The following is a 27,814-nucleotide window of genomic DNA, read 5'->3' on the forward strand; positions in this document are numbered from 1 at the left end:
GCTCTCCAGAAATGTTTACGGGAGGGGGCTGGTTTATGCCCAGACCTTGAAAGGAGTCTGGGGGCTTGACCACTAGACAACCAAGGAGGAGCTATTGTGAAAGGACCCCAAGATGCTCCTCTCAGAGACCCTTCTGCTTGGTGGTGCCAACGTGGGTAGAGAGACAGAAAGGAGCATCCATTTACTGAACACCTCCAAGTGCCAGACATCCATCCTCACATTCACCCAGCCCTCTGAGGGAGATATTGGTATCCCAGTTATCAAAGGAGGAATTAGAGGTTCAGAGAGGTTAAGTTACTTGCCCAAGGCCACACAGTTCGGCACAGGCAGACCTGGGACTCATGTTCGGTGATCCTGTTTCTGCAACACCAGGGAGTATCTGTAAGCATTTAGTTGGACACAGAGGAGGAAAGGCCATACCCAGGCCTCTTGTGTGCACCAGCCAGGTTTCTCACTAGCTACTGGGACATTATGGCTACAGAAGTGGTCCCAGGTGCCCAGTGACCAGCTCTGCCTGCGTGGGGACTCCTCGGGCTCTGCCTTCTAAACTCTGTCCAAGTCCCGGCCCCAGCCCTCTTCCCTGGCCCAGCCGGGCCCACTGAACCTCGGGGCACTGTTTACTCTTCTTTGTGAAACGTTGGCTTCTCTTGCATTTTTGGAAAGCAATATGTGTTCATTATGCGTAACTTTGGAAAATATGGGGAAGTAGAAGAGGAAAAAATTTAAGTTATCCTTTGGAGAAGATTAGGGACCTGCAGGGGGATATCTAGTACTTTTCTCTTGTTAGAATTTTTATCCACGGTGTGGGTAGCACTGTCATTTCATCGTTTTCAACAAGTGGAGGAGGGGGAGGTCCTGGGTGAGTCCAGTGGTTAGGACTCGTGCTTTCACTGCCATGACCCAGGTTCAATCCCTGGTTGGGGAACTAAGATCCCACAAGGAAATAAGATCCCACAAGCTGTGTGGCGTGGCCAAAACAAACAAAAAACAAAGAAAAAATGTGGAGGGGGAGGAAACTACCAAAAACCCGGAAGAAGAGCCTTCATTTCTTTTCTTTCTTTTTTGGACATTCATTTTTGTTTATTTGTTTATTTAACTGTGCCAGGTTAAAGAGTTTGCAGCATACAAACTCTTGGTTGTGGCATATAGGATCTAGTTCCTTGACCAGGGATCAAATGCCAGCCCTCAAATTGGCAGTGTGGAGTCTTAGCCACTGGACCACCAGGGAAGTTTTGACTCTTCATTTCTAAGCCTAAAGTATTAACATCTATCTAGTCATTTTTCTGTGTATAAAGAACTATTTTTACAGAACCAATATCATAATTATACTGGGGGGGCAGTTTGCTTAAAAATACATCATGACCATCTTTCTACGTCATTACATATTTTTATATACAATGTTATATTATTGTTATTTATTTATTATTTTTGGCCACACTTCGTCTTCATCACTGCCCTTGGGCTTCCTTCAGTAGTGGCAGGCGGAAGCTCCTCTCTCATTGCGGTAGCTTCTCTTGTTGTGGAGCACAGACTTTAGGGTGTGCTGGCTTCGGTAGCTGTGGCCCACAGACTTAGTCGCCCTGTGGCACGTGGAATCTTCCTGGACCAGGGATCGAACCTGTGTCCTCGGCATTGGCAGGTGAATTCTTCACCACTAGACCACCAGGGAAGTCCAATAATGTCGCTTAAATGGGTGCACTGTGTCTCAACATATGCACCCCCCGCCGTGTATTTAATCTGCCCTTGTTCTGGAGGCATCCTTGGAACTACATCCTTGCTCCCACCCATGATCATTTCTGTAGAATCTTTCCAAGAAGTAGTTCCTGGAGCTTTCTTGTTCCTCAGGCTCCCGGCGCCACGGGGACCTCCCTGAGTCTGAAGGAAGCCTGAAACGGCTCCTCCACCGGGGTCTCCATGTGCGCCCCCGCTGTGGGTGTAGAGCTGGTGCTGGAGGGTGTGGGGCTGTGATGGGCGTGGCCGCCCGTTCTCATCTGCGGCCGGGGAGGGGTGTGGACAAGCAGGCGGAAGGCCTGTCTCTTTCTGATAATGTGGGATCACATAGCCTTCGTCTTCCCGAGTTACCTTAAGCCCCCAGCCTTTCAGGAAATCATCTACTACAAGGGTTCCCGACCCCCTGGGCCACGGACCAGTCCTGTTAGGAACTGGGTTGTGCAGCCGGAGATGAGTGGTAGGCAAGAGAGTGAAACTTCACCTCTATTTACAGCTGTTCCCCATCGTTCATTTTGCCACCCGAGCTCTGCCTCCTATCAGATCAGCGGTGGCATTAGGTTCTCATGGGAGGGCAAACCCTAACCCTAAAATCAAGGCAGAACATCCTGAGATTGCCACAGAACAGAAATAGAGTGCACAATAAAGGCAATGGACTTGAACCATCCCCAAACCATCGCCACCCCTGGTCCGTGGAAAAATTGTCTCCCCCAAAAGCTGTCCCTGGTGCCAAAAACACTGGGGACCTCCCATCTACTAAATAGAATAAGCCCTACGCAGTGCTGACCTCCCCAAGCAGCTGGGCCTTTACCAGACTGATATATTGATCTTGCCTGTGAGGTTCCATTTAAAGAAAAGCCTGTGGAACGACGGGGAAAGTGGTTTGGCTGAGGTTATGCAGTGAGTTATCAACAGGGCCTAGGCTAGACCCCGGGATTTCTGAGTCTGGTGCTCTTCCTGTTACTCCACGTAGCCTCCTGTCTCCTTCTCATGTTACGTAGGTTGAGCCATTATGTCCGGGCACAGGTGACTGTGTGCATTCCTTTTATGCGCGCTCCAGGTGTAGCTAGATATTAGCAAGCCAGAAGTTGCTGTGTAATTGCACTTCATTCTTACCAAACCAGTCTGGGCAGCAGCAGCAAGGACCCAGGGCCCTGATAACATCTGCTGATCACCACCAGGTTCCCACACACTGGTTGTTCCTGTAGGAGGGTCCCCTCCCCACCTGGGGCTGCTAAGAAAGGCATCCCAGGCCCTGGGCAGCGGACACAGTTACCTAGGCTATTTCATTTTCAGGGCTGTTTCCTCATCTGAAAAATGGAGCCAACATTACTTTCCAGGGTTGATGTGGAGATGAAACAGACACAGTACACAGACAGCCCCTGGCGCTGCAGTTCAACACGTACTTATTTGCCCTCTTGCTGAGCCAGAGCGGGGGCCAGAATAACACCACGGGGTAGAGAGGCAGAAGCCCAGACCTCTGCTCCTAGCATTTCCCCCACCAGCCTGGGATCTTGAGCCATTACCTCCCTTCTCTGGGTCTCAGCTTCACCGTCTGTAAAATATTTCTGACCGTGATCTATCAGAAGAGACAGTGTGACTGTCACCAGCTGGGGCAGACCAGCCAGGGAAGGAGGGATGGGATGAATCTGAGCCACAGTGTTGGCTGCCAGGACCCTCCCTAAGGCTCTGACATCAGGCAGACTTGGGTTCAACTCTAGTTCTTAGTGGCTGTGTGGCTTGGACAAGTCACTTATCATTTCAGCCTCAGGCTCCTTGTCTATAAAATAAAAGTCATGAGTCCTGCCTCACGGGGTTGTTGCTTTAGTGTGTGATGGGCCTAGCAGAGCACACAGCACAAAATTATCGCTTAAAAATAATTATTAAGGGACTTCCCTGGGGGCCCAGTGGCTAAGACTCCATGCTTCCAGGGCATGGGGCTTGGGTTCCATCCCTGGTCAGGGAACTAGACCTCACATTCCACAACTAGAGATTCCACATGCCTCAAGTGAGACCCAGTGCAGCCAAATAAATCTTTTTCAAAATAAATATTAATAACAGCAGCTAATAATACTTCCTTAAGAGCTTCCTTTGTGCTAACTGCTGTGATAAGCTCTTTACATCAGTTATCAGTTTTGATTGTTCTTGGAAGGGAAAGGGGCTGTCATCCCCAATTTCTAGGTTGAGTAGTGAGTGGAAAAAAATACCACCACAATCCCTGCCTTAGTGGATCCCACTGGTTTGCTAGGAAGAAGAAAGACCCAAAAGAATGAAAATACAAAGCGAAAGTGCTCTAGTGATGGTATCAGCACAGAGGCGGCAGAAGAGGCAAGTGGTTTTGTTTAGGGGGAGAGAAGGGTGATTGGAAAAGGCATCGCCGGAGAGGTGGTTCAGGGGGCCAGGTCGGCAGGTGCACGGTTCCTTTTAGACAGTGGCTGGGCTCCCCTTCTCCAGTTGTCTGTGTCTTCTGAGTAACTAGCATTTCAGCACTTTTCACTATTTTATTTTACTCCTGCTGCAACTCCATTCAAAGGAAATAAAAAATATTCTTAAGGTTTGAAATGTTTAAGAAACACTGGTGATCCTTTGAGGACAGGGAGGGAATGGAATTTGTTATTTTCTGGGTGGAGGTGTGTGTGTTGCAATAAAAGCTCTCCCAGCTATTACTGTGAGGTGATTCGGGTCATTTTGGGTGACTATATCAGACTTTATAGGGAAATCTCTATAATTACCATAGCTGAGGCTGAAGGACAAAGCTATGATTAATCACAAGGCTCTGTATCATACTTAACTGCTTATCTTCATTCTGAACTAAATAGCTTCTATCTTTTACTCTCCATTAGACCTGGCATTAAAAAAAAAAAAAAAAAAAACTTACTGGAAGTGAAAGTCACTCAGTCATGTCCGATTCTTTGCAACCCTGTGGACTATACAGTCCATGGAATTCTCCAGGTCAGAATACTGGAGTGGGTAGCCTTTCCCTTCGTCCGGGTATCTTCCCAACCCAGAAATAGAACCCCAGGTCTCCCACGCTGCAGGCAGGTTCTTTATGAGCTGAGCCACAAGGGAAGCCCAAGAATACTGGAGTAGGTAGCCTATCCCTTCTCCAGCGGATCTTCCCGACCCAGAATTCGAACCGTGATCTCCTGTGTTGTAGGCAGATTCTTTACCAACTGAGCTATCAGGGAAGCTCTAAATAGGAAGTGAGTGAAGTGAGCGAGTGAAAGTTGCTCAGTCGTGTCCGACTGTTTGTGACCTCATAGACTATACAGTTCATGGAATTCTCCAGGCCAGAATACTGGAGTGGGTAGCCTTTCCCTTCTCCAGGGGATCTTCCCAACCCAGGGATTGAACCCAGGTCTCTCGCACTGCAGGTGGACTCTTTACCAGCTGAGCTATCAGGGAAGCCCACCCTACACTAAAAAAAAGTATCTAAAGGAATCACCAGGTTATTACTCTAATCGTCAATGTCAATAGCAGCATCATAGTCCTGCCATTTATTGAGGGCCTTATCACACACCAGGGACTGTACTAAATGTTTCCAATGCGTTAGATCATTGGAGACCTAGGCAGTATTCGTCTTATTTTTGGAGATGGGGAAGGTGAGGTTTAGAAAGACGCATAAAGGTTAAATAAGCAAGGGAGCTACCATAAATCCAAAATCCACATTTCTAGCCACTGTACTGGGCTTCCCTCGTGGCTCAGCTGGTAAAGAATCCGCCTGCAATGCAGGACACCTGGGTTCGACCCCCGGGTTGGGAAGATCCCCTGGAGAAGGGAAAGGCTCCCCACTGCAGTGTTCTGGCCTGGAGAATTCCAGGGACTGTAGAGTCCATGGGGTCACGAAGAGTCGGACACGACGCTTTACTGCACTGTGGCTCCCTTTTGTCCGTTTACTCTGGAGCAGGCTTTCCATGTCAGTGCATTCCCCATCTGTTTTTAACGGCTGCATAATATCTCTATATGTGGCCATAGCATAATTTATTTGCCCACTTCCCATTGATAGACATGTAGCTTATTTTTTCATTTTCCCTGTTTACAGACATGGTAACAGTGAAGGCAGGAGCCCCCCTTGCCCTCTCCCAGTTGTTCTGCCCCCACAGTCCGCTGTCCTGCTTCATGAGCCGCCAGGCTCATTATTGCTCAGGCCTGGCCATCGCCTCTCTCTCTGCCACTCAACTTCAGATCCCAAAAATAGCATCTGCCCTGATGCTTTAGCGAAATGAAGAATCACCACTTCAAAGAAAATTAAAATCAAACCCACCAAAAACCCTGCAAAAGTCTGCTCTTAGAGCAGTGGCTTTCACCCAGGGGTGATTTTGCGCCCCCACCCTATCCCCCAGGAGACATTTCTGGTTGTCACAACAAAGGAGATGCTGGTGGCATCTAGTGCGCAGGGGTCCAGGACACTGCTAAACAGTCTGTATGCACAGAATGGCCCCCACATCAAAGAAGTATCCGGTTAAAATGTCTGTAGTTCAAAGGTTGAGAAACTGCTCTTCAGGTCTCCAGAGACAGATTGTGCAAATAAGCACCATTCCAGAGGTCTGAGGTCAGTAAAGCCTAGAACTAAAGACTGAGAACTCAGTCTAGGCCATTGCTTCCTCCCCTTATAGATGGAAGAACTGCAGCCTAAAGAGGCCTATACCAGCTGCCGTGTCTTCTCTGTTGTCTTTTGCATCCTTTATCTCATCTGGGTACAGATAAACAGCCCCATTTTCCAGATGTGGAGACTGAGGCTTAGAGAGGGGAAGTAATGCAGATGTAAGGTTGTCCCATGTCTGTCTTCTTTGACACCCCCTTGGAAGCAAAACTGTTAGGCAGGTTGTCTCCTTCACACAGGCTCATGGGTCCAGCCCCAAGTGTGGAAATACTCTCCTGGTTGGGAGTGGGTGGTCTAATGGGTGTGGCATTTCCAGGAAACTATTTGCCCACAGTTCCACCCAACCCCAAACAGGGGAAACCACCAACCCTGAGAACAGTAGAGGAAGGCCCAGCTTACTCTCAGATACAGGGTAGGAAGTGCTTTCTTTCTTGACCTACAAAAGAAAAGAATCAAGGTTTTCTAAGCTCTAAGTGGAAGCTCTTGGCTCAGAAGAATGAAGGCACCTTGTGGTGCCTTCTAACACCCCTGGTCCTAAATCCCTTCCAGCAAACTCTAATCCCAATCCCGCCTGGTCCATGGGAACCCATCCCCTCCCTGCATTAGAAACCTTTAACTCCTTCCTATTGCTCTTGGGACAAAGACCAAGAACCTCAGCATGGTCTGAATCCGGCCCTGCGGTCTGGCACCTGGAAGCACCTCCCTCCTTCCCTGCGGTGACCCCGTCTCTCCTGCCTCCAGGCTGTCACATGGTCTGATCCTCCCACCCAGCCCTGGCTTCCTTAGACTTCAGATCTAAGCTCCAGGATCGCTTACTGAGCAGCCAGATGAGGTCGGATGCCCATTTTACTCTCCCCTCACTCACTGCAAGGCTCTGATTTGATCCATGTCTGTCCCCTCTACCAGCCTGTAGATTCTCTGAACCCACCTTGTTGACCACTGTACCCCAACAGCTGGCACAAAGGAGGGTTCCCCTCATCCTCGTGTGCCCGTGCAGAGAGCAGCATGTAGGGATGGTGGGACATGCAGGGGCTTAGGGAGAGTTGTTCAGGCCTCTCTTTCCTTGGGGTCTAGGGCCAGGCTGGAGAAGGAGAGGGACCGGGCCAGGGTGATAGGAGGGAGTACCGGGGAGGTGGCCCAGGACACACAGAGAGAGCGACGTGTCTTCCAGTTGCACATGTGTGAGGTAAGGGGGGCCCCAGGGTGAGGCGGGCCCCAGGGTGAGGGTGGGGTAGGATGTGTCTTCCAGTCTACATCCCTGAACCCTTGGGGCCAGTCACAGTCTTAGCCCAGGTCCTTGCCAGATGGCCCTTGAGATGTCACCCAGGTTCAGTCTTGGCCAGAAAGATTAGCCCGGGATGAAGACAGCAGCCTCTTGTCCCCAGGATTCCGTCTTGCTCACGTCACACACTTTGCCCTGCCCTCTCCCCAGTATCTGCTGAAAGCCGGGGAGAGCCAGATGAAGCAAGGTCCTGATTTCCTGCAGAGCCTCATCAAATTCTTCCACGCTCAGCACAAGTAGGTTCCCCCCGTGTCCCACCCATAGCCCCACAGTCTCTTGCTCCTTAACTCTTCAGGCAACCCAGAACAGGGTCATCCCCAGTGTCTGGGAGACCTTCGAAGTTTCTATGTGTGAATATATATCATTGGTAACGCTTTTTGCAGCTGCTCTTTATTGATTGCTCACCAAGTATCAGCCACTAAGTACTTGCCAACCCCCTGTGAGCAGCTACTGATATTATTCCCATTTTACAGATGTGAAAACTGAGGCTCAGATTTACTAAGATCACATAGCTAGAAAACGGGATCTGGACCATCACGCTGTACTACCCACCAGGTGCCCTGGGATCTTTAGAGCACCTTTTCTCATACATAATCTCTCATTTTCGTCTCTCTCTCTGGTCCCATGCTTGGCCTCAAACTCAGCTTTTTCCAAGATGGCTTGAAGGCAGCTCAGAGCCTGTCTCCCTTCATCGAGAAGCTGGCAGTCTCGGTACACACAGTAAGTCGGGCTTCACCCCCAAGCGTGTGGTTGAGCCCCCTGTCCTCCTGGGAAAATCTGTGGCTGTGGAAGAGCTGGCTCCTACCGAGAGAGTGAGGCTGCTGCCCTGCTGCTCTGGGCATGAGCTCCGTGCCTGGCACAACTGCCAGCTGATAACCGGGTCCTGCCCTTCATCCCATAGCTGCGTCAAGCCCAGGAGGAGGAGCTACAGAAGCTGACCCAGCTCCGGGACTCCCTCCGAGGGACGCTGCAGCTCGAGAGCAGAGAGGTCAGCCCCCAAATCATCCCCGAACAAGTGCCCACCCCTTCCCAGGCCCACCCTGGAGAGAGGGAGAGAAAGGAAGACCCCGCAGGGTCCCCTTGAAAAGGTCTCCCTGAGCGAGAACCCTGTAGAACGGGGCTCTTTGCCCCACATGCCCTGAGGTCTCCTTCACGTGTCCAAGCAACAGGAGAGTCTGAGCCGGAAGAACTCGGGAGGTGGCTACAGCATCCACCAGCACCAAGGCAACAAGCAGTTTGGGACAGAGAAGGTTGGCTTTTTGTACAAGAAAAGTGATGGGTAAGTGACTCAGAGAGCTCAAGTAGCTTGCCCGAAGCCACACAGACAGTAAATGATAGGGTTGAGGGAGGTGCCTGAAGGGCTTGTTCCTATTATTTGTTGAGGGTTCCAGGGCTCTCCATGCTGCAGTGCAAAATCATCAGAATCCTGGGCTCATGAACTTCTGCTGAACGTTGCAGTTCTTAATGTAAAGAAGAATAGCAGCGCCAAACACTTTTTGGGCAGTCTCCATGGCCTCACTTTTAACCGTTGTAATATACTAAATATGCCTGGACACGAAAATGTGGGCTGTGCCTTGTTCCCTTGTGTGAAAAACAAAAATCAGGTTGTAAATGCAAAAGCCTTTATGGGATCCATTCATTATTATTATTATTTTTTTTTTTTTACTAACTAATCAGTTTTTATCAGAGAAAAATAACTTGGTTAAACCAGTTAATATTTACCTCTTATAGGAGAAGTGTTAAGTAGCTTTGACTATGGATTTGCTCATTTTATTTCGCAAGCTGAGTTGCTTCAGTCGTGTCCAACTCTTTGCAATCCTGTGGACTGTAGCCCGCCTGGCTCCTCTGTCCATGGACTTCTCCAGACCAGAATACAGGAGTGGGTAGCCATGCTCCCCTGCAGGGGATCTTCCCAACCCAGGGATTGAACCCGCGTCTCTTATATCTCCTGTATTGGCAGGCGGGTTCTTTAACATTAGTGCCACCTGGAAAGTCCATCTTATTTTGGGAGTCTCAGTGTTTATCTTGCTTTGTCTTTAATCATAATTCATCTCTTGTGGTCAAGAGCCTATTCCTTCTCTCAGACTAGGAGCTCCCTAAGGTTGCAAGCTGTGTCTCTTCCATCAGACTGGAAGCTTTCAGAGGACCAAGATCGCATGGTCCCCTTTAGAATAAAGATTCTCAGAGAGTGGAGCTGTTTCCCCTCTCTGACTGGGAGCTTTCTAAGGGCAGGGCTGTGCCTCCTTCATCAGAAGGGAGCCAGGGAGTGAGGAGTATAGGGGTCGGAGTCAGGGGACAGAAAAGGTAAAGAAGTGGGACTGGAGGTCATACAGGTGGGGTCGGAGACCTGGTCCAGGACCCTGTTCACTGACATGTTCACACCTAATGTGAGCCCTGGGTGATGGTCTCTATCCCTCTGGGCCCTAGAATTCGAAGAGTCTGGCAGAAAAGGAAGTGTGGAGTCAAGTATGGCTGCCTGACCATCTCACACAGCACGGTGAGGCCTGGAGGATGGGGGTCTCAGGGCATGATGGGTCCTCTCCTCCTGGTGTTCAGAACAGACAGGTGGCAAGTCCTCCCTCTAAGATGCAAACCTGGATCCAGGGAGCTGGAGACCCCCTGCAGGAGGAAGGATGGGCTCCAAAGCCCCCAAGCTGGTCTTGTTCCATCCTCCACATCCTTGAGGTGCTGGGAGAGGGGAGACATTAACTGGAACACGATTATTATGTCCATTTAACAGATTGGGAAACTGAGGCCTAAGAGTCTGGGAGGCCCAGATGGTAACTGTACATCCTCCACCCACAACTTCCCACAGATAAACCGGCCCCCAGTGAAGCTGACCCTGCTAACATGCCAAGTAAGGCCAAACCCTGAGGAGAAAAAGTGCTTCGACCTGGTGACCCGTGAGTAGTCCCTGCCCCCTACACCTCAACTGGCCAAGGCTTCTCTAAGAGACCAGTCAGTCCTGGGAGGCTCCAATTAGGGGTCTGTGTCCAATTCCACAAGTGAAAGTGAAAGTTGCTCAGTTGTGTCTGACTCTTTGTGACCCTAGAATTCTCCAGACCAGAATACTAGAGTGGTTACTCTTGCCCTTCTCTAAGGGATCTTACCAACCCAGGGATCGAACCCAGGTCTCCCGCATTGCAGACAGATTCTTTACGCCACCAGGGAAGTCCAAGAATCCTGGAGTGGGGCTAGCCTATCCCTTTTCCAGGGGATCTTCCGGACCCAGGAATCGAACCAGGGTCTCCTGCACTGTAGGTGGATTCTTTACCGCTGAGCTTCTGGGGAAGCCCCAAGTGTTTATCAAATAGCCTACTACAGGCATATAACTCTTTAAGCCCTGGACAGGCTATTTAAAGGTTTCACCCTACATCACATTAAAGATTAAAATGCACCCACATGCATGCATGCGTGCTTAGGCACTAAATTGTTTTCTGACCGCATGGACTGTAGCCCACCAGGCTCCTCTGTCCGTGGGATTTCCTAGACAAGAATACTGGAGTGGGTTGTCATTTCCTTCTCCAGGGAATCTTCCCCACCCAGGGATCGAACCCTCATCTCCTGCATTGGCAGGCAGTTCTTTACCACTGAGCCATCAGCGAAGCCCAGAATATATCCATACACCACTCTGAATATGATTATTTCTGTAAAACATATTTAAATGGATTTGGGTAATTTGGCTTTCAAAATTAATATTACTTAAAAATGTTCCATTTTCATCGTTAGGAGTCTTTGGTGACAGGCATCTCACGGGGGCTTGCACAGGCTGAGAAAGCCCTAGATCTGGTCCTTGGGGAGCTCTACCTGGCCAGGTGTAATGTAGAGACCCAGGACTGCAAGGGGATGGGGAGTGTCCAGAAGAGAGGTGCAGATAGGGCCCCCTCAGAGATTAGAGGACAGAAGTCCTGCCCTGCCTGGGGGGATCAGGAAAGGCTGCTGGGAGAAGAGAGCGCTAGAGTCTGACCTTGAAGAACCCAGAATGTCAAGTCTAGGGAAGGACATTTCAGGAAACAGGACCAGGTGTGGTGAAAGGCATGGAAACAGGAGGGTGGACCCACCAGTTTAGCCAGGGTGCAGGGTTCACACAGGAGCAGTGGGAGATGAAGCCTGGGAGTTTCTCTTTTTTAATTTATTTATTGTATTTATTTGGCTGTGCCAGGTCTTAGTTGCGGCATATGGGATCTAGTTCCCTGACCAGGGCTCGAATCTGGGCTTCCTGCTTTGGGAGCATGGATTCTTAGCCATTGGGGTCACCAGGGAAGTCCCTGGGAATACCTCTTAAAGATTTGGACCTTCTTTCCTGGAAGGAGGGAGCCATAGGAGGCCTCGGAGCAGTGAAATAGCGTGATTAGGGCAGAACCTGGGGCCCAGCCATCTGGCAGCTGGTGCAGGCTAGGGGGTGGGGTGGGGGACAGGCTAGGAAGCCCAGAAGGGAGGCTGTGGACCTGGGGCTGAGTGGGAAGGTGGTTGTAGGTTCAGAGGATACTCTGCTTGTGGGCCGAGGGGGGGTCTTGTGCCGTGGGAAACGGCGCCTGCCCCTGGAAGCGGGTTCACACAGAGGGGCCTTCTTGGAATTGGACTTTGAAGGGGACTGCTGAGAAACTGCCCCCTCTGCTGGCCACTGTCATCACCCTCCCCTGGTAGCCTAACCCAGCCTGGCCCCACGGGGACAAGAGCTCCCTCTGGACCCAGCACTTGGGATGAGACCCTCCTGGGCCCAGGGAGGTAAGTAAGGCCAGCAGGATCCCTGTGGCCCAGACAACCTCTCCTCTCCCCGCAGACAACAGGACGTACCACTTCCAGGCGGAGGACGAACATGAGTGTGAGGCGTGAGTGCCCCTCCATGGCCAGCCTCGGGGTGGGGGTGAGGGAGGCAGCCTCCAGCCCTGATGCAGAAGCCCCCCATCACCGGCGGCGTCATCCCCACGCTGTGGCCCGCCCGGCTCTGCAGGTGGGTGTCTGTGCTGCAGAACAGCAAGGACGAAGCCTTGAGCAGTGCCTTCCTTGGGGAGCCTGGCAGCGGCTCGGGGCCCTGGGGGGCCGCCGGGCTGGACGGGGAGCCCCAGGACCTGACGAAACTGCTCATCGCCGAGGTCAAGAGCAGGCCCGGGAATGGCCAGTGCTGCGACTGCGGGGCTGCAGGTGCGGCTGGGCGACTGCGGGGCTGCAGGTGCCGCTGGGCGAGGAGAAGCGGGTGGAAGCAGAGGGGCGGGGCCCACGCCTCTAAGGCACGAGTGGCTCTATTTTGCAGACCCCACCTGGCTCAGCACCAACCTGGGCGTGCTCACCTGCATCCAGTGCTCGGGCGTCCACCGTGAGCTGGGCGTGCGCTTCTCACGCATGCAGTCCCTTACCTTGGACCTGCTGGGCCCCTCGGAGTTGTTGGTGAGGGCGGGGCGGGGCCAGATGGGGTTTGGGGCGTGGCCTGGTTAGGGGGCGGGGCTTGGGCCGGTTGGCTCAGCTCCGCTGGAGCTTGTGGGGTTGGCTGAGGCCCGCGGATTTGGGGCCAGGACCCAGACAAGCACGAAAGAGGATGGTCAGGAGCGGGGCCTGGACCAGGAGGGAGGCTGAGGGGCGGGACCTCTGGAGGCTCAGTCCTCCAGGGGTGGGTGCTGTCCTAAGCTCCAGGTCTCAATTCCATCACTTTCCCCACGAACCCAGCTGGCCCTGAACATCGGAAACACTCGCTTCAATGAGGTCATGGAGGCCCAGCTGCCCTCGCACGGCAGCCCTAAACCCTCAGCGGAGAGTGACATGTAAGGAGATTCTCAGATGGGGGCGGATGCCGGCCGGGGAAATTCTACTTCCCCAGAGCCCAGGGAGAAGCCTGGGGAAAGAGAGGAGCCTCCAGTCTGGAAGGGTCCAGGACATGCGGGATGGTCTCAAGGGTCAGCTGGGTGGAAACAGTCCTTGCTCTGACATCCTGCGGTTATTTTTGGCAGGAGCACCCGCAGGGACTATATTGTGGCCAAGTATGTGGAACACAGGTTTGCCCGGAGGTCCACCCCCGAGCCTCAGAGACTCTGGACAGCCATTTGCAACCGGGATCTCCTGTCTGTGCTGGAGGCCTTTGCTAATGGGCAGGACTTTGGACAGCCACTGCCAGGGCCCGAGGGGCAGGTGAGAACCTTCTCTAAGGACCACTTTAGCACACCCTGTCCTCCTCCAGGACTGGCTATTACTCCCCGCTGTCCCCACCTATGTGTGTGTATGTGTGTGTATGTATGTGTTAATCATTCAGTTGTGTCCGACTCTGCAACCCCATAGACTCAAGCCCACCAGGCTTCTCTGTCCATGGAATTGTCTAGGCCAGAATACTGGAGTGGGCTGCCATTCCCTTCTCCAGGGGATCTTTCCAACCCAGGGATCAAACCCAGCTCTCCTGCTTTGGCAGGTGGCTTCTTTACCATCTGAGCCACCAGAGAAGCCCGTGCCCCACCTCTGACATCTGCTCAAACCCTGCCCATCAGAGGGGTAAATGGGAGAGAGCACAGCTTCAGTCAGGCAACCTTGAGGCCAGATCCTGGCTCTGTCTTTTCCTAGCTGTGTGCTCCTGAGCAGGTTACTTAACTTCTGTAAGTCTCTTTTTCCCCTCATCTGTAAAAAGGTTAATGATAGCACCCACAGGGTTGAGGTGAGAATTAAGTCATGTATGAAAGGGCCTGGTGCATAATATATGTGCAATAAATGATAGAATCTTTTCTTTCTTTTTTTTTTTTTTTGGAAAAGCCTTAGAAATGGGTAGGGGTGGTGAGATCAGAGAAGGGGAAGGCCATCGCATTGGTGACTCTAGTAACAAATATCACGTGAGCTGGGAAGGAAAGGATAACACAGACTTTTGAAAGATTAAATCGACACTGATTGGGCATCAGAAATTGGGTGCCTTGTCTTTGAGCCTTCTGTCTGATATCTTGGTGGAGCTGTTCAGGGGCCAGGGTGGGTGCAGCACTTTCTTAGGGTAAGAATTTGGAGCAACTTCCATGCAAATGATAGCCGAAAGCTCAAGGTTATTTGCCGTCTTGGGGGTCATGAGAGGGACGAGCAGAGAGAGGAGTGCAGGGCCAAGAACCAAGTTTGGGAAACACCTTCTCCTGGGGGAGGAGGAGGTAGAACCGCTGAAGGAAGGAGTGAAGGAATGGCCTTGCACCCCACTCTGGAACCTGAGGTTTCCCCATAGTCTCCTCTCACCGGGGTTCTGGCACTCTCATATCTGGAGGTGTCAGGGGGCAGCAAGGGTTCAAGAGGGTAATGTTGCGGGGGCAGGTGAACCAGGGGAAACTCAGAGGTGTGGACGTGTATTCAGGCACCTGGAGAGCTCGCCCTGCACCTGGCTGTCAGAGTCGCCAACCAGGCCTCCCTGCCCCTGGTGGATTTCATCATCCAAAACGGGTGAGAACCTTCCTGCTCGCCGCCCACCTCCTCACGCTCCCCTTTCCTTTCTCTTTTCCCCATCTCCTCCCTCCCTTGCTCTCCCTCTTTTGCCTCTGACGCTGACCCCCTCACCTATCTGTTCCCTTCCTACCTCCCTGCCTCCCTGACCCCCCAACACCTGCAGTGGTCACCTGGATGCCAAGGCTGCTGATGGGAACAGCGCCCTCCACTGCGCTGCTCTCTACAACCAGCTCGACTGCCTCAAGCTGCTGCTGAAAGGGAGAGCCTCAGTGGCCACAGGTGGGGCTCCAACAACTCCTCCATCAACCCCCCATTCCTGACTGCCCCTCGTGGGGGACTTCCTGCCTTATTCCCAGACACAGAGCACTTACAGAGTCCAAGCACTGCAAATGGACTTTGCAGACAGACTTGGGTTCTAATCCTGGCTTGCTTCTGACCACCTTTGTGATGTTGGAGTTTGTCTGTTCATCTCTTGAACCTTAGCTGCTTCATCTGTAAAATGGGAATGAAATCACTGACTTAGTAGACGTGCTAAAAGGATAAAATAAAATGTTTCTGAAAGTACCTAGTCAAATAAACATTAACTAAATCTGAATAATAGTGCTTGTAATAGTTACTGTTTAATGTGTTTACTATTTAATGTGTACCTGATAATGTGCCAGGGTTTTTCTATGTCCACTAACTAATTTAATCCTTACAACAACCTCATCAGTAGTTGGTATCATACTCATTTTATAGATGAGACAGTTAAGGCCCAGAGAGGTTGAGTCACTTCTCCAAGGTCACACAGCCATGAGGTAGCAGAGCCAGGATTAAAACCTAGACAATTTTGATTCTAAGACTCATCTTAACCTCTATGCTATAATGCCTCTTTAACCCTAACCATGACCGCTGCCTTTATCCCTCCCAGTGAATGACGCAGGAGAGACGGCTCTGGACATAGCCAGGAAGAAGCAGCACAAGGAGTGTGAGAACCTGGTGAGATCTAGGGAAGGAGAGGGAGCCCCTGAGCCCTCCTCTCTCTCCACCGAGCCCACGGCCTTCTGAACTACAAAGGCTTTGTGTTTGGCAGCTGGAGCAGGCCCAGGCTGGGACCCTCACCTTCCCCTTGCACTTGGACTACCCCTGGGGAATTTCCACAGAGCCTGGCTCTGACAGTGAGGAGGATGAGGAAGAGAAGGTGCGTCCCAGCCTCTCGGGTCTCCAGACAGCCCAAGGGAAGAGTCAGATGGGCCCTGATGTGAGGAGGGGCAGGGCTGAGCGTGGGGAACCAAGGCCATCTTCCCTATCACAATTTTTCCCCAGCAGCGCTGTGCACTGAAGCCCCCAGCCCAGGCCCGCTGGACCAGTGGGAGGCTGGACATCAGCAACAAGACCTATGAGACCATCACCAGCCTGGGACCAGCTGCCCCTAAGAGCCAGAGTGAGGATTGCCCCCCACCTTTGCCGGTCAAAAACCCTTCTCGGACCATGGCCCATGGGCGTGTGGGACATGCCAGTGGAGGTATGGTTGGTTGCCCAGAAAAAATGCTCTCATGCCATTCATTGAGGGCCTGCTATGTATTGGGGGACTGAGCTAAGAGTGCTATGTTAGTCCATGTTATCCTCACCATCACCTGGCAGGTAGGGGTTATCATCTCCCCCTTACAGGTAAAGGCAGGGAGATGTTAAGTAACATGCCCAAGATCCCACAGCTAAGCCCTGATGTGGGCTTCAAACCCAGGTATGTCTTATTCCAGATTCTTCAGTGCTTCACTTAAAAGAGAGGGAAGAATGTTTTGAGCATCCACTGTATCTCAAGTCCCTTGGGGTCTACTGAGACACAGTCTAGAGAGGGAGATAAAAACTGGAAGCTAGCTCATTATAATCTAAGGCATAGTGTGACATAGAACATAAATCCCGAAAGGAAGGAAGCAAGCTTTGCTGACTATTTCTCCAGCACCTAGCACAGTGCCTGGCTGTTGTCAAGAACTGTTGGTTGAATGAATGAATAAGCTTGTTTTGGGAACTCAGGAGAGGAAGGGAGCCAATCCTGTTGGGATTGGTGCGAGGGTTAGGAAGGCTTCCTAGAAGGGGAAGCATCAGAGCTGAGCCTGAAGGATGAGCAGGAGAGTCCAGATTGAGGAGAGGGTGTGAGCAGAAGCAAAACTGAACAGCGTGAGCCATGACACTGAAGCATGATGGGGAAGAGTTAAGTGCTGGAGAGGTGGCGGGTGGGGTTTGGGAATTGGGAGAGAACCGTGATAGATCCCCAGGGTCAAAAGTTCCTTTGTGTAAGTGATGAAGACAGGCTTTATCACTTCTGATTTCAGATCGTTCTGAAATTCCCAGCCTGAGCTCAGAGTCCCTTGGGGCCTCTGAGAACCTGAGCAGCCCAGCCTCCTCCTCCTCCAGCCTCACAAGCCCCGTGGAACCTGGGGGTCCCAACGAAACCCTACCCAGCTCTGAAGAGGGCCCCTGCGAGCCCCCAGGCCCTTCCCGCCCCAGCCTGACATCTGGAACCTCTCCTGCAGAGATGTATCCCCCGGTCAGGTTCAGGTTGGTGCAAGCCCGGCTATGCAATGTAGCCAAGTCTCCAGACCTCCCTGAGCCTTCATTTACTTCCCCACTTGTAAAGGGTGCCTGCCTAAAGCCTGAGATGCCTCCCAGCTCTGAGGCCCATGAACAATGTGGAAACACTAGACCTTAAGTGGAGGGTGACTGGACCTCTTCCCCCTTCACACATCTGCTCCCGAGTCTGGGGCTCAGGCTGGAAAAGCGAAGGCCTCATCCTTCCTGTGTACTTGTTCTGGGGGCTCACAGTGGGGTCTTCATTCTGTCCCCACCTCCAACCCAGGATCCAGTCTTCCCTTCCTTGCAGACCCTTCAGTTTGGAGTTTGGGGAATAGACATGGGGAAATTTCCAGTGTGGAGGTCAGTTCCAGGCCTCTGAGGCCTGTGATGGACTTGGCCTGGGGCCTCATGGACTGTCTACCCAGCCATCCCAAGCCCCCAGCCTCGCTCTCTCCCTGAGCCTTTCCCCCCAACTCCAAGGGGCTCTCTGGGCACGGGGGTCACGTTAGTCTTTCCCTGTCTTCCAGCTCCGAGAGCACGCGCTCCTATCGGCGGGGGGGCGGAGCCTGGAAGAGTGTCCCTCAGCCCGGCAGCCTGTACCCGGAAGGAACGTGAGGGTAGGACATGTGATTTGCAGGATGGTGACAGGGTGCCTGGGCTTCCCAAGTGATGAAGTGCCAAAGAATTCACCTGCCAATGCAGGAGATGTGGGTTCTATCCCTGGGTTGGGTAGATTCCCTGGAGTAGGAAATGGCAACCCACTCCAGTATTCTTGCCTGGAGAATCCCATGGACAGAGGAGCCTGGTGGGCTTACAGTCCATGGGGTTGCAGAGAGTTGGACATGACTGAGCAGGCACGCATGCGCAACAGGGTGCCTGGGAGGCAGAGTTGGCCAAGGGTGAGTGTAGTCGGGGGGGAGATCTCTCTCCAGCACCGGGGGCAGCCTTTGTTTGGCCAGTCCCTGTCCTCGTGCTCCTCCTCCCCTGCTGCAGCCCTTGATGGGTGAAGCTGGGGAGAGCGGAGGCCTTGAGAGACGGCAGAGGTGGCAAAGCCCAAGTTCTAGCTGCTCCCCAGGGGAGGATAAGCAAAGCAGTGTCAGCCAGCCTGATCGCTGAGAAGAGGCACTGCTTCCCTGCAGATGAGGTAGGATTAGGGTGGCAGATTAGGATTAGGGTAGGATTATGGTACCAGCCCTTGGTTTGCCGGACTCTCCCCTTGTACAGGAGTCTCCTGGAATCTGCTGAAACTTCTAGGCATTCAAGGATGTGCTATCATCCTCTTGTAAGCTGTCATCCCTAATCGAGCTTCTCCCTGCTGAATCACAGAGTCTCGAACAATCACACATCTTTCGATGAGGAGCCTGGGGGTGGGCAGAGGACAGAGGCAAGCATGCCAAGAAGGAAGCCATCTCTGTTCCTAGTTCCCCTGGGGATTCACCAGGGATGGCATCAGTTGTATGTTTTGAGAGTAATGGATGGGAGGAACTGGGGGTCTCTGAGGAATCGTCATCCTCAGTCCACCAAAGGCAGGCACCAGTCACGAATGTGTGTCTATGGCCACCATCATCCATTACCCGCTTGATGCCCATTGTTGAGATGTGAGAATAAGGACCTGGGCTTTGGTGTGTGGAGGCCTTGGAGAAGTGGTGTTTCACTTCTTCAAGCCTCAGTTTTGTTCTCTAAAATCAGATATTTCATTCACAATAATTTCATTTACCTACAACAGAACTGTTTGAGTGAGATAAACAGCTGGGATATAATAAGTGCTTGTGTGCGTGCCAAGTCACTTCAGTCATGTCTGACTCTTTGTCGCCCTATGGACTGTAGCCTTCCAGGCTCCTCTGTCTGTGGGATTCTCCAGGCAAGAATACTGGACTGGGTTGCCCTTCCCAGTGCTTCAGTTCAGTTCAGTCGCTCAGTCGTGTCCAACTCTTTGCGACCCCATGAATCGCAGCACGTCAGGCCTCCCTGTCCATCACCAACTCCCAGAGTTCACTCAGACTCATGTCCATCGAGTCAGTGATGCCATCCAGCCATCTCATCCTTTGTCGTCCCCTTCTCCTCCTGCCCCCAATCCTTCCAAGCATCAGAGTCTTTTCCAATGAGTCAACTCTTCCCATGAGGTGGCCAAAGTACTGGAGTTTCAGCTTTAGCATCATTTCTTCCAAAGAAATCCCAGGGCTGATCTTCAGAATGGACTGGTTGGATCTCCTTGCAGTCCAAGGGACCTTCAAGAGTCTTCTCCAACACCACAGTTCAAAAGCATCAATTCTTTAGCGCTCAGCCTTCTTCACAGTCCAACTCTCACATCCATACATGACCACAGGAAAAACCATAGCCTTGACTAGACGGACCTTAGTCGGCAAAGTAATGTCTCTGCTTTTGAATGTACTATCTAGGTTGGTCATAACTTTTCTTCCAAGGAGTAGGTGTCTTTTAATTTCATGGCTGCAATCACCATCTGCAGTGCTTAGAAGATACCAATTTTCATCCTTTTCTCCCCAGGTCGGCTTCCCTGAAGGAGATGGCTCGAGGACTGGGGTTCTCCTGCCAAGTTCTGTGCAGCTTTTGCAGGACTAGCTCTTTGCTGGCCCTTGCATGCCTGAACCACCTTGTGCTGAACCCCAGCATTCAGAGCTAGGACTTCAGCCCATAAGACTGAGGAGCTGAGGTGTTCTTGCCCTGGGGTCTTGTTCTTTCTGTCCCTTGTGCCTCTGTGGCTGGCCTTCCTCCCTGCCATGAGCCCATGCCCCTGCCAGGAACACTGGGCCCTCTGTGTTAGGGCCGACAGTGGTTTGTTTTCCTCTATCTCATACCTGCCAGGGACAAGGGAACCCTATGTCTGGAACCCTAGTGCTCCTGACTTAGCTCCAGCTGCAGAACCCTAAATCTTTCATCAGAGCAGTGTTTCTTCCATCAGTCTGGGGGACTGTGGCCCACCTTCATCATTCTGTAGGCCAGGGATTCTGCCAGACTAGGGACTGTCTTCTCAGCCATTCATTAGCCTAGTATTCTTTGACTGAGTTCTGGCTCTTTGTCCATTCCTGGGCCAGGCACTGCAGAGGCCACAGGAATAAGATACAGGTCCTGCAGCTGAGGTCCCTTTCCCAGCAGCTGGTCCCAAGAGTTAGGCTTGGGAATGGGCAGGGCTATTCCAGAGGTTGGTTCTGGGCTCAGGGGCAGACTGACAAATCAGCTGGCTCAGCCTGCATCCATCCGGTTGGTCAATGCCCATGCTGTACTGGCTGTTAAATAAATATTCTAAATATCACTCCTTCTGAGGGACAGCACAGCCTTCCTGTGGACCTCTGCTAGATCCCCAGCCAGGAGGTAGGGTAGGGCTCGCCCCCAGTTTGCCTGCTCTCCTCGATTTAGCCAGAAGGACAGGCGTGGTCTAGGATGATTATCATAACTTCCCTCCTGTTTATCTCAGTCAGCTCAGGAGCCTTCCAGTCTCAGGGGAAGCAAAGGGCCAAGAAAGAAGAGAGTGATAGAAATGGAGGGTGGAGACTTAGAGGTTCTGCTTCCTAGCATCAGAAATCCCACCATCACTTTCAGGCCCATACTGGAAAACAGATACACCTACGCCATCATCAGTCTCTAACACATCAGTTCTGTGGGCGCTAGGCACTGAGCCCTGGCAGGGACGGACCGGGATGAGTGAGGGAGCCTGGAAGATGCCAGTGGCCAACGTGGCAGCCTGGCCAGGGAGGCTGGGCTGTTTACCCTGGAGACCTGGCCAGTCTGTGATCCCACAGGAGCAGGGTTGTCTTCAGAGCCCCCAGTGACTGGTTTTATTCATCTCAGATCTGTTATTATTTCATTCATCTCTAATAAAGGATTTTTTGGAGTAAATTTCAGTGGTATCATTTATGTGCTCTGAGGAGCCATAGAGAAGGGGAGAGATTCTTAGGGCTTGGAATTCTTGCTCTCGACTTGGAAAGGGACAGCCGGGTGCGGAGCAGTAGATGGCAACCAGTGATTCTCCCCCCAAGGCCGTATGGCAAGGCAAAGACATCTTTTACTGTTCCCGACTGGAAGGTGATACTGGCATCTAGCGGCTAGCGTTCGGGGCTGCTGCTCAGCATCCTTCAGTTCACAGGCCAGCCCATCAAAACAATGAATTTCCACAATGTTAATAGTGCCGAGGCTGGGAAACCACGGTGTGAGGGAGAGCACTGGACTGGGAGTCTGGAGACCTGCAGTGTAGCTGTGCTGCAGTCCCTGCTTCGACTTCATCTCCCCTGAGACAAGGATTGGAGAGGGTAGTTTATCTGTGAGATGGTCCCAGGAAGCACAGTGAGGGAGCAGGGATGTGAAACAGAAGGTCAAAAAACAGCGAAGGAGGGACTTCCCTGATGGGCCGGTGGTCAAGAATCTGCCATCCAAGGCAGGGGGTGCGGATTCCACCCCTGGTTGGGGAACTAAGATCCCACGTGCTGCAGAGCAGCTAAGCATGCGCGCTACAACCGGTGAGCCCGTGCGCAACTAGAGAGAAGTGACTACAGAGAAGCCCGCATGCCCCAACGGAGATCCCACATGCCGCAACTAAGACCCAAGGCAGCCAAATAAATAGAGAAATATATTTTAAAATATTTATTTCTTTAGCTGCACTGTGTCTTAGTTGAGGCATGTGGGATCTAGTTCCCTAACCAGGGATCGAACCCTGGCCCCCTGCATGGGGAACACAGAGTTTTAGCCACTGGACCACCAGGGAAGTCCCCTAAATAAATGCATATTTTTAAAAAGAAGGAAAAAAAGCAGTAAAGGGTGTGTTAATGAGTTACCACCGTGAGAAAAGAAGGGAACCTGTGACAGATTGTATTAATTAGAACATGCCTTCAAGTTGTCCCATGGAGACTGAAGAACTGGTATATTTACCCCCAACTCTAGTCTCTTGCTGGTTCAGGGGTCCTTTCTAGGAGTGCCAGTTCTTAATTCTCAACTTCCAGGCTGCTCTGAAGCCTTCAGTCAGATGCAGGAAGCTGTCAGAGATGTGTTTAGGAACCTGATCCAAAGAACTGACTCATTTGAAAAGACTGTGATGCTGGGAAAGATTGAAGGCGGGAAGAGAAGGGGACGACAGAGGATGAGATGGTTGGATGGCATCACTGACTCAATGGACATGAGTTTGAGTAAACTCTGGGAGTTGGTGATGGACAGGGAGGCCTTGAGGTCAGTCCATGGGGTTGCAAAGAGTCGGACACAACTGAGTGACTGAACTGACCTGACCTCCAAGGTGGATGGGTAGGCAGAGGGGAAGTAGTGGGTACTGACTGATAACAGTTAAACAGTGCAATCCTAGGCCTCACTGGCTTTCAGTCTTCCCATCTATACAAAGAAAGAATAGGACTTGATGTTTTCTTAGCGTCCGTTCAAGCCCTGATGAAAGTCTTGGCTTCTTTTGATGTCACTTAATTCACTGTGGGAGTTGTATGCTTTTTTGAAAAGACCAGTCGTAAGTAATTGCAGACAGCTGTCTCTTCAACCCAGAGGGGCTTGCTTGGGTTGATAAACCCTAAAAGTGGCTCATAGTGCTTTTTATGATCAGGCTGCTCCCCCTCTGCACACTCCTGTCACCTCTGTGCTGTGGCCACGCCAGTTTCTCAGTTTCTTTAACCCTGACAGGCCAAACACTCTCCCTTCCATAAGTTTTGCACATTTGGAATTCCAGCAGAATTGATTTGTACTTCTCAGGATGTTCAAGGCTAAAAGTGCATGGCACCTAGTAGGCGCTCAATAAATACATGTATGAATGAATGTTTCTTGTTCTCTCTCTTTTTTCTTTAACATTTATCTATTTGGCTGTGCTGGGTCCAGTATTCTTGTCTGGAGAATTCCATGGACAGAGGAGCCTGGTGGGCTACAGTCCATGGAGTCACAAAGAGTCGGGTCTTAGTGGTGGCAACTCAGGATCTTTGATCTTCATTTCACCATGGGGGATTTTTTCACTTGTGGCATGTGGGATCTAGCTCCCTGACCAGGGATCGAACCTGGCCCCTGCACTGGAAGTACAGTCTTAGCCACTGGACCACCAGGGAAGTCCCTCTTCTCTATTCCAACCCTCTCCTCCGACCCCCCACCTCCCACTGAGCACATCTGCCCAAAGTTTGAATGTCATTTCTTCAGAAAACATGACGTGCCAAATGGTATAAAACCCCTTAGATATGTCTGTAAAGTATCCTGTACTTCCTCCTGACCCTCACCCTAGTTGTGATAACACAGAAGTGACGGTGTCCATATTTGTAGGTTTTTCTTACCCAGAGACTGCCTCAAGCTTGCTGGGAAGTTTTAGCCCAATTTTAGAAATGGAGACTTGATTGGGAAAAAAGTTTGTTTATTTGGGTTTCATTAGCTCTGTAGTCCTGGAGAAGTGCATGAATTGTGTTCTGCAGGACTTCAAAATGGGGCAGGCGTATAAAGGAGAAAATGGCAAAGTTATAGTCAGTTACATGAGCTGTTTATCAGGAATTACGATTGCAGCTAGCCAGAAGTAAAGGTGCTTATGAAGTAAAGATTGGTTGAGGTCCAAAATGGTTGCATAATAAGGGGAGACCTTGAGACAAAAAGGTTTGCAGCTGGCAGGTATTGTTCTGAGCACTCTGGTGATGTTCTTGGAGCTGGTACAGCTCAAAGAGAGCTTAAGGGTTTTGTTTAATCTTTTTTTTTTTTTTTTTTCTATTTGGCTGCACAGTACGTGGTGTATGAGATTTTCGTTCCCCAACCAAGGATCGAACCCATGCCCCTACAGTGAAAGCAGAGTCTGAACTACTGGACTGCCAGGGAAGTCCTGAAAGTTCAAGTGTTGAACGGCGCAGAGATGTGTCTGATACCAGATCCTCAGTGGCTACCCAACTCCACATTTGTATGCCTGAACTATGATCACGTATTTTAATTTCAGTTTGTCATCAGAAGCCAGATGAGTCCCTCTGTCATCCGTTCTCTAAGGTTCTCTCAGGAAAGTCTGGATATTTCCCTTGAACACCTCCAGCTACAACTCCCCACACCCCACACACTGTGAACCATTTTCCCTGACTCCCCTCCAGGCCCATAAACACTCTCACACACACACTGCACACACGCATAGATCATTTTCTATCAATTAAACTCACTCCTTTAGGGAGGGATGTGGGTCTGCTGGGGGCCCTGGAAGGGTCCTTCCACAGGAACAGAGACGTGTGCACAGCTGTGGGGGCACAAATTTGTTTCCAGACCCAATCTCCTTGGGAAGGCAGCGTGCAGACCCTGAATAAATAAAGGGCACTCACGCATCTGGATCCAAAGTTCTCCAAGTCGGGCGCACTTAGGGATCTCCCAAGCCCTCACCCGGACCAGAAACGCAAAACCTCGCTTCAACAAACAAAACTGAAGGCCACGGTGGCCCTGGATACGCACACATGTGCGCAGGCCGTGTGCACCAATGAGTGAGCACGGAGATGGGCCAGAGCTGGATTTCACGATCATGTAAAAATAAGGGGATTCGAGTATACAAAATTGCCTCCACCTGGGCATCGGCGCGAACTAGGTGCTCCGGGTTTGAGCTGCAGAGGTTGCAGAGAGGAGCCCTCCTCGCCTCGACGGCCGCTCCCACTCTCCGGAGCGCCCTCCTTCCCAAATCTTCCTTCCGCTCCAGGACCCCCACCCCGCCCCTCCAGGACCCGCCGGGCTCTCGCAGCCTTGTCCCTCTCCCAGGGAGGCCGGGCTGGCTGGCGCGGGCAATCTTTGCCCGGGCGAGTCCTTGAAGTCTATATTTAGTGCACGCCGCCCCTCCCCCACGTCGGGAGGCCAGCGGCAGAGGGGTGGGGGGGTGTGGGGGGAGCCCCGCCCCCGCCGGGCGTGTGTGTCGTGTGTGTTTGGGGCCCGCGCGGCTGGCGCGCCCTCTGCCTTTTTACGCCTCCGGCACCCCCCGCAGCCCGGCTGTGGCCCCTGAGCCCCTAGCCCCGCCGGGCGTCGCGGGCCAACATGGGCCAGGAAGAGGAGCTGCTAAGGATCGCCAAGAAGCTGGAGAAGATGGTGGCCAGGAAGAAGACGGTGAGGCTGCAGAGTTCGGGCTGCAACCCCCGCCCCCCGCCCCGGGACAGGCGCGGCGCGTGAGAGCCCGAGGAGTCCCGGGGGCGCGTGCTGGCCAGGCGCCCGGGAGGCGCGCGCGAGGGACTCGGGGACCCGAGGGAGGCGCGGCTGGGGCCGGGCTCCGCGCCCCGGGGGGGAAGATTGGCATCTCAGGGTGGGCGTGTGCGTGGCGCCGGGGGTGAGGTGTCGGGGGCGTCGGGTGGGGGAGCACCGAGCCAGCCCGCGAAGACCCGAAGGCTTCTTGTGCACGTCCGTCTGGACCTGCAGGGTTGGGGGCCCCCGGGTAGGTTGTGCGTAGGTCGTGGGGGGCCCGGGAAAGAATGGGAGACAGGAGCTGGTAAAGGACTTTCGGAGCCTCTGGACTCTGCGTGTGCAAAAGCCCGGGGGGAGCATTGGCGACCGCGGGAATGGGGACCCGGAGATAGGGGTGGGAAGGACTCCTGGGTGACCCGAGAAGTGGGAAGAAACTTGAGCTGATGAGGGGTGCTGAGCGTGTGTACCCCGCACCCCGGGAGTGGAGCTGGCCCAGAAAGAGCCAAGGGCCTGGGTTCCCGCAGCCGCACGGCTAGAGGCTCCAGGAGCTGTTGGCCACTCTCGCTTTCCTTGGCCGCGGGGTGGGGCCCGGGCCCCGGGTGGGGGCCTAACAGGTGTCGGGCGCAGCCGCTGCGCCCACGGGGCCCGCCGGGCGGGGGAAACGGGGACCGGCTGGCGGCCAGGGCTGGGGGCGGGGGCGGCGGCGGCGGGGACAGCGGAGCCGGGAGGTTGAGAAGAATCAGGGATGGCAGCCCTACCTGCGGATCCCTGAGCGCTCAGTGCCCGGCTTGAAGTTAATATTTGATCCTTCCCGTGATCTTTGCCTCAAGTTGGCTGCCGCTCGATTCCTAGCCGAGCAAACTTGGCCTTGGGACAGGGAGGGCTGGGACTCACCCAGAGTCGGGTGAGAGGGGAGGGTAGCCTGGCAGGCGGTCCCCCCTCCCCTTAGACACTGTCCCAGAACCCTCCTCCTTCTGCCATCCAGGGGCACCTGCGGAAGCAGGACTTGAATATCCAACACACTCTGTAATCTTAGAAGCTCAGGAAAGGGCCGGACCCTAAGGGTGCCATTAGAGCAGGGACAAGGGAGGGGTTGCTGGATCCATGGGGTGACAGGGAGCCCTCGAGTAAGACATGGACAGTATTGAGTTGGTGTCCATCTGAAGACCAGAGCCTCAATTTCTTCATCTGTGAGATGAGATGACCTACCTCCTGGGAAGGATTGTCAATGGGTTTTTTTTTGTCTCTGCTGGTGATGGCGAGGGTGGAAGACGGTGAAACCCTTAGGATGATCTGGGCTGGCGCTTGGGAAGGCTCAGAGAGTGACACGTGCTTTTGCTCAGCCAGAAGAAATGCAGAAACCTTCAGGTTTTAAGGAGTCTCCATGCCAGGATGCTCCAAAGTCAGTGAAACTGAGCCTCAAGTCATCAGACTCAGCTGGGCATGGCAAACCCCAGCCTGGGTCTCCTGAACCAGATTCCACCTCAATCAGACAAGTTGTCCCTGCCCTGCCGGTTGCTGACCCCCAACTTGGGCCAGGAGATTCTAGGCCTCTTGGTGAGAGGGCAAGAGTGGGAAGCTTAGGAGACCTGAGACGAGGCAGAGTGGCTGAGGAGGAAGGGACCTGCCCTAGCCTCCCCTCACTCCTTTTATGGCTCTAGACCCACCACTCTGCTTTCTCTCTCTAGTCCTGGATTTCTTCTTCTGTGAAATGGGAAGAAGAAGTAGTGTCCTTTGGCAAGGAATCCTGTGGAAGTACTCAGAGCTCTCTCCAGGAAAGATGCAAGTCTGGCCACAGGGTCCCTGGAGCACAGAGCCAGTCTGCAGCCACGTCTGCGCCTGGGTTCTTGGCAGCATCTGGGTGGGCACAGAGCTCTGGGCATGTAACCTAGAAAGGTGGGGCCTGCTCTGGGAGCCAAAGTGGGCCCGCCCAGTGGTGGTTAGGGGGAGGACACACTTCCTGTAAGAAGACGGATCTTCCACGTTGCAGCTCAGACCCGGGATTTACTGCCAATTACTGAAGTCCCAGCAACTTAGGGCTTTTGTCAGATGCTGTAAGCACATACCTTCTGTAGCAGCCTCAATCATACAGCAAAATGCCACACAATCACACACATAGACATAGCTACATGCAGCCACACACCGTGTGG

The 27,814-nt window shown here is 52.5% G+C and overlaps 2 protein-coding genes and 1 long non-coding RNA gene across 4 annotated transcripts in view; 2 read left to right on the forward strand and 1 right to left on the reverse strand.

Annotated features, from left to right (window-relative positions):
* ASAP3 (ArfGAP with SH3 domain, ankyrin repeat and PH domain 3) overlaps positions 1 to 21,416 on the forward strand; it is a 49,974-nt gene extending 28,558 nt beyond the window's left edge. Inside the window, 21 exon segments of the mRNA XM_015093688.3 lie at positions 7,406 to 7,517; positions 7,764 to 7,849; positions 8,258 to 8,333; positions 8,515 to 8,601; positions 8,783 to 8,892; positions 10,041 to 10,110; positions 10,429 to 10,516; positions 12,397 to 12,445; positions 12,568 to 12,758; positions 12,868 to 13,001; positions 13,278 to 13,372; positions 13,559 to 13,736; positions 14,920 to 15,005; positions 15,172 to 15,287; positions 15,919 to 15,986; positions 16,081 to 16,188; positions 16,317 to 16,512; positions 17,321 to 17,546; positions 18,089 to 18,117; positions 18,120 to 18,178; positions 20,067 to 21,416. Coding sequence (XP_014949174.3) covers positions 7,406 to 7,517; positions 7,764 to 7,849; positions 8,258 to 8,333; positions 8,515 to 8,601; positions 8,783 to 8,892; positions 10,041 to 10,110; positions 10,429 to 10,516; positions 12,397 to 12,445; positions 12,568 to 12,758; positions 12,868 to 13,001; positions 13,278 to 13,372; positions 13,559 to 13,736; positions 14,920 to 15,005; positions 15,172 to 15,287; positions 15,919 to 15,986; positions 16,081 to 16,188; positions 16,317 to 16,512; positions 17,321 to 17,546; positions 18,089 to 18,117; positions 18,120 to 18,178; positions 20,067 to 20,141 — 2,239 coding nt within the window. The 3' untranslated portion in view covers positions 20,142 to 21,416.
* LOC132659243 (uncharacterized) lies at positions 1,368 to 26,528 on the reverse strand. Its single transcript, XR_009599456.1, has 2 exons — positions 26,423 to 26,528; positions 1,368 to 15,500 (listed from the first exon to the last, which is right to left on the reverse strand). It is a non-coding gene; the product is annotated as an uncharacterized LOC132659243 (long non-coding RNA).
* The window catches only part of TCEA3 (transcription elongation factor A3), a 46,541-nt gene continuing 44,135 nt past the window's right edge, over positions 25,409 to 27,814 (forward strand). For both annotated transcript variants that reach the window (XM_060410681.1, XM_060410682.1), the window contains exon 1: positions 25,409 to 25,592. In XM_060410681.1, coding sequence (XP_060266664.1) covers positions 25,524 to 25,592 — 69 coding nt within the window. In that variant the 5' untranslated portion in view covers positions 25,409 to 25,523. The remainder of the gene's footprint in view (positions 25,593 to 27,814) is intronic.

This window comes from Ovis aries, chromosome 2 (assembly GCF_016772045.2).
Source record: "Ovis aries strain OAR_USU_Benz2616 breed Rambouillet chromosome 2, ARS-UI_Ramb_v3.0, whole genome shotgun sequence".
NCBI lineage: Eukaryota > Metazoa > Chordata > Mammalia > Artiodactyla > Bovidae > Ovis > Ovis aries.